Here is a 9,006-nt window from a genome sequence, read left to right as displayed (position 1 = left end):
GTGTTGATTATTTAATACCAATTTGACGGTGAGTACAAATGGATCCCGTTCTTCTGCTCTTGTGGTGCCCCACTTTGGATAATGGGCTTAAGTTTCCTTAAAATTTAACTTTAAGGAAAGTGTGAGAGGTGCTAGATCACTGTCGTTTCTTATGGCCTTTGATGTTTAACTTTTGAGTGATTTTACATTCAAGAGTGTTTATTGTGCTGATCCTTGTGTAATTCTGTTTTGAGTACTTCTTCGAGAGCTGGTCTTGTCTTGATGAATTCCCTCAGTCTTTGCTTATCTGAGAATGTCTTTATTTCTCCTTCATATATGAAACTTAGTTTTTCAGGGTACAAGATTCTACGCTGGGTATTATTCTCTTTCAGAAGAGTGAGAATGGGGCCCAGTCTCTTCTTGCTTGTAGGGTTTCAGTTGAGAAATCTGCAATTATTCTGATGGGCTTTCCTTTGTATGTTACTTGTTTCTTTTGCCTTACAGATTGTACAAGGGCCTCTTTAGTGGATATTTTGATCAATCTGATGACTGCATGACGTGGTGTCTTCCCATTTGCATTGAATCTCCCTGGGGTCCGTTGAGCTTCCTGTACTTGTATATCTAGATTTTAGCAAGGCCTGGGAAATTCTCCTCTATTAATTCTTCAAATGGATTATCCAGCCATTGCGTGTTTTCTTCTTCACCTTCCAGAACCCTTATCACCCTCAGGCTCGGTTTTTTCACATAATACCACATTTCTTGTAGGCTTATTTCTTTTCTCTTAATTTTCTGCTCAATCTCTGTGACTGACTTATTTAATTGGAAGGAGTTGTCTTCGATCTCTGAGATTCTTTCTTCTGTTTGATCTACCCTGTTCTTGAGGCTTTCCACTGTGTTTTGTGGTTCCCTGAATAAGTCCTTCATTTCCAGGAGGTCAGTTTGATTTTTCTTTAATATTTCAATTTCTTTAGTGAATTTTTCTTCCAAGTCCTGGATTTTTTTTTTGTGGTTTCTTTGTGTTGGTATCCATTTTTTTCTTGCATATCATTGAGTTTTCATACAATCCATGTTTGAAATTATTCTTCTGTCATTTTAGTGTTCTGAGTTTGGTTAATGTCAATTGCTAGGGAGCTGTTGTTCCTCTTTGGTGGTTTGATTTCCATTTGATTTTTCATACTTCCAGAGTTCTTTTGCTGGTTCCTTCCCATCTGGATCAGTTGTTCCTTCTTGCCTTTAGATTTTTGTTTCGATAATGATACACCCTGTTTAGTCTCTTCGCCAGTAGGTGGTGTTTGTGGGTGAGATTTGACCACATCCTTTATGATGAATCAGTAGATGCAGTAAAAGGGTGTGCAGAAAGACCTCCCTGTCAGTAGGTGGCACTTGCTGGGAGGAGCGAGCTGCAGTGCTGTTTTTGAGTCCTGTAGCCAGCTCTTGTTCCTCTGCAGAGGCTCTCTTATGCCTCGGGTGGTGGGTGGGGACTTCAAGGTTTGTGCCTATTCTCTACCTCAGTCGGGGCCGGTCCGGGAGTGAGTCTGGGTGGGGCTGGGTTGGGTAAGCCTTCCCTCAGGCTCCACAACTGCTTTTAGCAGGGGTCAAAGGTCTGTTCTTTGCTTCTGTGCAAAGATGCCAGGAGGGGCTGAAATGGCTCCACTCAGCTGAAAAGTCTGGGCTTGGGGGATGGGTATGTCTCAGACTCGCACTCTGGAGCAGGTCTCGCTCCCCTCCACCCTCCCCCTCTCTGTGGCCTCCCCCAGGCCTCTGCCAGCAAGCAGGACCACAGGCCGATGGATCTCCCCTGGCTGTGATGTTGGCCGGGAAGTTCCCTACCGAGGTTCGCAGCCTGAGCTGGGTGTACAGCCCTCTTTTGGGAGGAGAGTTGCTGCTCAGGCACGCTGATCTGCCCCTGAAGGCGCACACTCCTCAGTAGGCTCTTTCACAGATCTCCCTTCTGTTCCCAGGGACAGTGCGATCATGATCTGGGTGTACAGGGTCTGTTCTGCAGGCCTGACCCCTGGGCCCTGGAGATCAATCCCTGACCCTGCTAGGGGGAGGGTTGCTTGTCTCGAATCACCTACAGGGTGCCCAAGCTGGATCGTTTTCACTCTACCTTGGGATTTGCCCCATTCTCCTGGAGTCCCCAGGCAAGCAGCACCTGGGAGGGCTGGCGGGTAGGGAGCTCACAGTCTGAGTACCCCTCAGTCCGCTGTAGGCCCCATAAGGAAAGGTCCCATTCCTTGGAGATGCCTCTGTGTGATGGCTAAATTGTCTCTCTGGGCACCCATGGGTAGGGAATGGGAAGGAGAGAATGGAGCAATGTGGCGTCTGCCTATAGGCTCGGGTCTGCACATGGTGTGGTGCCCCGAGGGAGCTGGGAGCCATGCACCATGTCCGCCTGAGGCCACCGCTCACTGGCGGCAGCCATCTGTAGGCCTGTGTTGGCAGGTCTCTCCAGCCTCTCAGGAGCCTACCAACAGTCTGAGATGCAAGGAAGGGGAAAGTTATCTGCTCCACCTACCCTTGTGGCTGGTCCCCAAGCCTCTCGGGGACCTTTCTCCTTCCAGTTTTCCTTCGCACGGTCTTCCCGTGGAGTCTCCTGTAGTTTCAGGCAGCCTTGCTTCCAACCCTCACCTGATCTACATTTTTCTGCTAGTTTATTTTTTTCACTTTCTTCCAAAATCTGTCTTTTTTGCAGAGACACTCTGACTGGCAGCTTTTCTCGTCCGCCATCTTGGTTCCTCCCCCTGAGTGTTTCTTATTTGTCCTTTTTACCTTATATTTTAGTTCTCTCTTATTTTAATTAGTCTTCCTCACTAGAATAGATTTCCTGAGGGCAGGGTCTCTGATTCATCATATATATATATGATGAATTATATGAATATATATATGATTATATATATGATTGCATATACTTATATATATGATTTTAATAGTGGTAAAATACATATAACATCAAACTTACCATATTAACCATTTTGAAGTGTATAGTTATGCTACAGAATTCTTTTCACTTGCAAAACTGGAACTCTGTACCCATCAAACAACAACTCCCCATTCCTCCTTGCCTCAGGCCCTGGCAACCACCATTCTACTTTCTGTCTCTACAAATTTGCTATTCTAGGTTCCTCCTAGAAGTGAAATCACCTAACATTTATATTTCACTTAGCATCATGTGCTCAAGGTCCATCCATGTTGTCGCATGAGTCAGAATTTCCTTCCTTTTTAAGGTTGAATATATTTCATTGTGTATACACCACATTTTGTTTATTGATTTGTCTCTCAATGGACACTTGAGTTTTTTCCATCATTTGCCTATTGTGAATAATACTGCTATGAATATGGGTGTAAAAATATCTCTTTGAGACCGTGCTTTCAATTTTGGGGGGCATATACTCAGAAGTGGAACCACTGGATTATGTGGCAATTCTATTAATAAATTTTTGAGGAGTGATCATACCATTTTCCATAGTGGCTATACTATTTTATATTCCCAACAGTGCACAAGGATTTCAATTTTTCCACATCCTCACCAACACTTAATATTTTCTGATTTTTTGATAGTAAATCATTCTAATGGATGTGAAATGGTGTCTCATTGTGGTTTTGATTTACATTTCCCTAATGACTAGTAATGTTGAGCATTTTCTCATGTACTTGTTGGTTATTTGTGTATTTTCTTTGGAGAAATGTCTATTCGAGTCCTTTGCTCATTTTTTTAATTGGGTTATTTGTTTTTCTGTTGTTGATTTTATTCATCTTTGAATTCCTCATAGCATAAACTTCATCGCTTTGCCCCACTTCTATAAACTGTGGTTCAAAAAAGCTGGTTGCCTATAAGGAGGTTGACACAGAGGCACAGGACCATGTAACTATATACTCGGAGATCCTGGCTGGGTTTCAGGTAAACTTGGTGCCCAAACTAACCCTTTAATTAGAAACAATTGACAGGAGTGTCATCTCAGGAATACTTTTGAGTTGTACATGAATTTGTCTATAAAAGTTTTTATTGCCCCATCCCAAAACCCACATGAAATGGCTTTTTGGAAGGAAAGGTGTTCTTGTCCTGGAGTCACACTGCTTGGGGAATTTGGAGGAGTCAATCTCAGCTTTTTTGGTGTGGAAATTACCCCAGGCTGAACTATAGAGATATGCTCTCTATGTAGCAGAGATTAAGACTCAGGGTGAAAAAACCAGAAATCATATTGAGAATCTTCAGTGGAGGGTATTTTTTTATTCAGTAAACATCCATCATGTGCCTAAGAGCCAGACACTTGGCTAAGGAAGTAGGAATAAAACGACAATTCAATCAAAGTTAAGTCAATTTACTCTTTATCTGTCAAGGAGAAATACTGGAAAACTAGTTGCAGAAATGGGGAAATATTAACCATTCACCTCTGCCTTCTGCTCCTGTCTCCTTAACACTACAAATTTTGCTTTTATTTCCTTCTGTAATGATTTAGTAAAGGTCATAGTGGCTGATTAAAATGTGTCATGTTGGAAGTGGTAAGAAAAATTAAAAGGTTATCTTCCTTTATTACTTAAAATATCTGTGATCAAATCAATTGCTGCTTTTACTCATCTATAGAACACAAAGTGCCTTTGGATTTAAAGAAAGCGTTTGTTGTTCAGAATGGTTGTTTCAGAGACTTGGTCATAACCAGCTTATAAAACGACTAAATGAAATAACACATGTGAAACCTTCTAGCAAAGTCAAGGTAGTGTTTTTTTTTTCTTTCCTTTATTTCCTTTTTTTGTTTACCCATGAAAAAAGAGATTACTAAGCAAATTAATAAGTAAGCAGGCAAACAAGTAAAACACTCTTTTATTTAATAGCAAAGGCATTTAGCAGCAGGAGTCTATTCACACAATGAATTTGCTAATTATAAATGAGTCCCATGTAGTATTTAAGCCATTTACAAGGTTCTTAGAAGCCTTTGAGTTCCATTCCCCTTCCACTTGTAGCAATGTGACTATAATCCTCAAAAAGAAAGAACAATATTGCTTTTAAAATATCCTATGAGTCAGACTGGTCATTTACTTAAACAAACATTCCCTTATCTGTCACACTTCCCCTCCCTGACTAAAAACACTAAGGCCAGCATAGGCAGGCAGAGCAAGAGAGCATGGCATACAAGGCCTTTTAAGAGCTGGGCACTGCCTGTCTGGATGGCCTCAGTTCCTGCAACTCTGTCATGCACACTGTGACCCAGCTACAGTAAACTCCTTGTCTTCCCTCAGAAAAACAGTATCCTTGACCTGTGCTCTGGCCTTTGCTTCATCTTCATCTGATGAGCTAGCTCCTACTCATCTTTTGTGACCCAGACCACAAACCTCATTGCCTTCTCTGAGCCACCTTTTCCAAAACCTGCAGGTACTTTGTCCCTCCCTCAACTGAATTCCCATAGCACTTTACTCAGACCTGTTAGGACTCTAATCATATTATGTGACAATGGAGTGTTCACAAGGCTCTCTCCCACACTGGACTGTGAGCTCCTGGAAGACAGGGACTGAAGCTGACTAATGTTTTAACCTTTCCACTTATTCCTAAATATCTGGCATAGTTCTTGGCCCAGTAGACATTCAGTAAATATTGGGCAAAAGTTATTATTAGGATCAGGAAGGTAAATGGCAGTGAGGTCTAAAGGACAAAAGACAAAAAACGACGGGGCCTCTGAAGTAAAGAAGAAAAGAAAACAAAAGAGATTAGGAGAAAGGGATCGTAAGAGAGGGTAGGAATAGAGAAAGCCAGGAAGGAAACAAGTAGGAAGTGGGGGAGTAAAGTCTGGGTGCTGAGAAGCAAAGTAATAAGAAGGATGGGCACATGAGGTGTGTGAAATTATGGAATTTCTGAAGCTCATCTGTACCTACTTTTCCCTACAGCCAAAGAGAGATGGAAGGAAGAAAAGGCCAGAGTGAGGAGTGAGGCAGTAAACAGTCTGTAGACTATGAGCTAGGCTACTGCCTTTGGCCTGAGTCTGTCTCTGGCCTGCTCCTTTGGCCTCCCCTGTTTCTCAGCCCCTCTATTCTGATTCAGAACAGATTCTAAGCATTGTCTCTTCTTCTTGTCTTCTGTATCAAAGATGTTCCCATGAGGCTCCATGTATATACAAGTGTATATATAAGAGAACAAATGGGCACATGTGTATGTGCTTACTTCCTACTGGATGTTTGGGTTTCTTTTACTCTGAAAAATAAGCCCAAAGGGCAGTGTCACAGCACACCTCCAGCTATTTTTGCCTTTGCTGTGTCAGAGGGGGTCATTTGCATCGCTCTGTGGAGGGGGGCTGTAGCTCCTATCTGAAGCCTTGGAAGAATGGAAAACCTTGGTATGCCCCTGCGCTTGCTGAACACAGTTACAGTGCATGAAGGGTGGGATGCTGTTGTAATGATGCATGCAAATATGCCATGGTATTTATTGTGTCTTTAAGATGTAATGACTTTTCAGACTCGCCAAGCTCTCTTCCTCACAGGAGATGTGCCACTTGATGGTCGCGGCCTTTTGGAGTTATTTCTCGGGTAACCACAAAGTGTCCCATGCCTGTAGAAAACAGCACAGTGTAGCCCTGGATAAAAGTCAGGAGCCCAAATTGCAAGTATGGGCTTCGCCACTTAGTCCGAGGCTGAGTTTTCTCATCTGTCAAATGGGAGTAATCTCATCCAGCTACCTCATAGGGTTGCTGTGAGGATCAAATCACGTGATATACAAGATCCCACATGTGACCAACTTTCCACAGTTTACCAGTGATTTCTACTGCCATTCTCTCATCTGATCCTCTCAACGACCCTGCAGATTATTTTGTTTCTCATTTTTACAGATGAAGAAATGAGGCTCAAAGAAGAAAAGTGACTTAGCCAAAGACTCATAGCTAAAAAGTCAGGATGATGTAAATTTTCTGTTTTCAAATTCATCTTCGGTTATCCCTAGACACAAACCTGGCTCCTTAGTGCTATTGGCTTCATGGCCCCTATTCCTTAACTTCCCTCATGGCTGCTCCCTCCCTGCAGCCTTTCAAGGTTCTCTGTGTAATTAATTAATTAGCTATTGTTTGTTCTCCCCCCTCCCCTCTTTTTCCTGGCCTCTAGAAGAAAACACCAGCAGCTCCAACAAAGAAAACCAGCACCACCTTCAACATTGTGGGGACCACCTATCCCATAAACCTGGCCAAGGACACTGAGTTCTCCACCATCTCCAAGGGCGCTACTCCCAGTGCTTCCTCAACCCCAACAATCATTGCTTCGCCCAAGGCCACCTACGTGCAGGATAGCCCGACTGAGACCAAGACCTACAACAGTGTCAGCAAGGTTGACAAAATTTCCCGCATCATCTTTCCTGTTCTCTTTGCCATATTCAATCTGGTCTATTGGGCCACCTATGTCAACCGGGAGTCAGCTATCAAGGGCATGATCCGCAAACAGTAGATAGTGGTGGTGCACAGCAACCAGAGCACTGTATACCCCATGAAGCATCCAGGCATCCAAACCCAGGCTCCCCTTCATGTGTTTCAGGATTCTTCTTTTTAACCCCCTCCAAGCTGTGACTCTCAATTCATATTTATGAATCTCAATGAAAAAAAAAACACAGAAAAATTACTTGTCCCTTTTAACGTTGCTGAATATATCCACATCAAAATCAAACACTGCCATTTGTCCAGTTACTCATCTTCGTCTGCCAGTCTCCCTCAGCTGAGGGCACTGCATGTATTTTATTGTATTCTGCCCACTGCAGAAAGAACAAGAGATTCTACTCCCTATAGTGGGAGCTTTCACTGTATGAGAGGTCCAGACTGAGGAGAATTGTTGACTGGTTCAGATCAGATAATTCTGACCTACTAGGGAGCCAGGTTGGGCTCTCCCATGTGGTACTGCCTGCCACCTCCCCTTCCCACAGCAGGGCCTACTAGGTATAAATATGATAGCAAAGGTGGGAGCCAGTTCTGACCTCTGAACATGGCCCCCACCCTCTTTTTTGGCTTGGAGGTTACTGGAGACAGTTGAAGCTCACCACGTTCTACCATGTATGGCCCAAACAAACAGAACTAGCTGGGCCAGCCTGGCACCAAGATGACTGGTGCCCTGCCAAGTCCAGCCCCTCTGGAAAATAGTACCCTCCTTGATATATCTCTCCTCCAGGAAAGTCCTCTTCCCTCAATGCCTTTGACCCACCTGGGCACTACTTAGTTTGGACTCTACCACCTACAAACTCTTCAGGAAAAAAGATAAAGTATTTTTTATTTAAGCTAAAAAGATACAAATAGAAACAAAAAGATCTAGATCAAATGCCTATGCAATAATTTTTTAGAGATGGGAGAGAGAAAAAAGTCATCTCCCTGACAAGGCAACTAATCAAATACTGGATCAGACAAGAGGTTTGGGGTGGATGATAGTTGAGGATTGAAGTCTGCCTCAAAAGAGAGGGCCACTGGCAGGTGAAAGTCAGCTTCCTTCCATACCATCCACACTCCACACCCTAGCTAGGCCCAGGCACTTTGCTCCCACCACATCAGGAACCTATGGTTTTCTGTTGATGCCGATTCTATCATGGGTGAATTAGAGATTCGTACAAATATCTCTAGTCAATTTTTGAGTCAACTAGATCATTAACTTTATTACCAGTTTTATAATATATTCTTTAGAGGCCATTTGATCATATTTGTTCTTAATGTGAGTAAAAGAGACAGGCATAAACATGAAATTTTTATAAGGTAGATAAACTGAGTCCCAGAACTTTGAATAATTTGCCTAGGCTTCTTTCAAGTGTCTTTAGTAAAGAGCTGTAATGCACCCCTTTCCAAAGGCCAAAATGAAGAAAGGACTGAGAAGCCAGGTCCACGCTGACCTCAGAATCAGCACAATGTCAGTGGGCCTTGTGGGTCATGAGCGCAGTTTGGTTGGACACCAAAAAGGTTTTTAGAAAGTCATAGTGTGTCACCCAAGGATACCACTTCTGATAGTCTTGGCTCAAGGGAATGAGACTGAGACAGCAGCCCCAGCCACTTTGGATCTGAATAACTGCACTAGTCCAGAGTA

The 9,006-nt window shown here is 43.1% G+C and overlaps 1 protein-coding gene across 2 annotated transcripts in view; it reads left to right on the top strand.

Moving 5' to 3' along the window:
- The window catches only part of GABRA3 (gamma-aminobutyric acid (GABA) A receptor, alpha 3), a 270,276-nt gene extending 262,710 nt beyond the window's left edge, over positions 1–7,566 (top strand). The window contains exon 10 of one of the 2 annotated variants that reach the window (XM_012659949.1): positions 7,063–7,566. In XM_012659949.1, the coding sequence (XP_012515403.1) occupies positions 7,063–7,398 (336 nt within the window). In that variant the 3' untranslated portion in view covers positions 7,399–7,566. The remainder of the gene's footprint in view (positions 1–7,062) is intronic. The other variant, XM_012659948.1, reaches the window with a different exon arrangement.
- Positions 7,567–9,006: the final 1,440 nt, after the last annotated feature.

This window comes from Propithecus coquereli, unplaced genomic scaffold (assembly GCF_000956105.1).
Source record: "Propithecus coquereli isolate 6110/MARCELLA unplaced genomic scaffold, Pcoq_1.0 Scaffold643, whole genome shotgun sequence".
Classification (NCBI taxonomy): Eukaryota; Metazoa; Chordata; class Mammalia; order Primates; family Indriidae; genus Propithecus; species Propithecus coquereli.
This window is presented reverse-complemented; position numbering and strand designations above follow the sequence as displayed.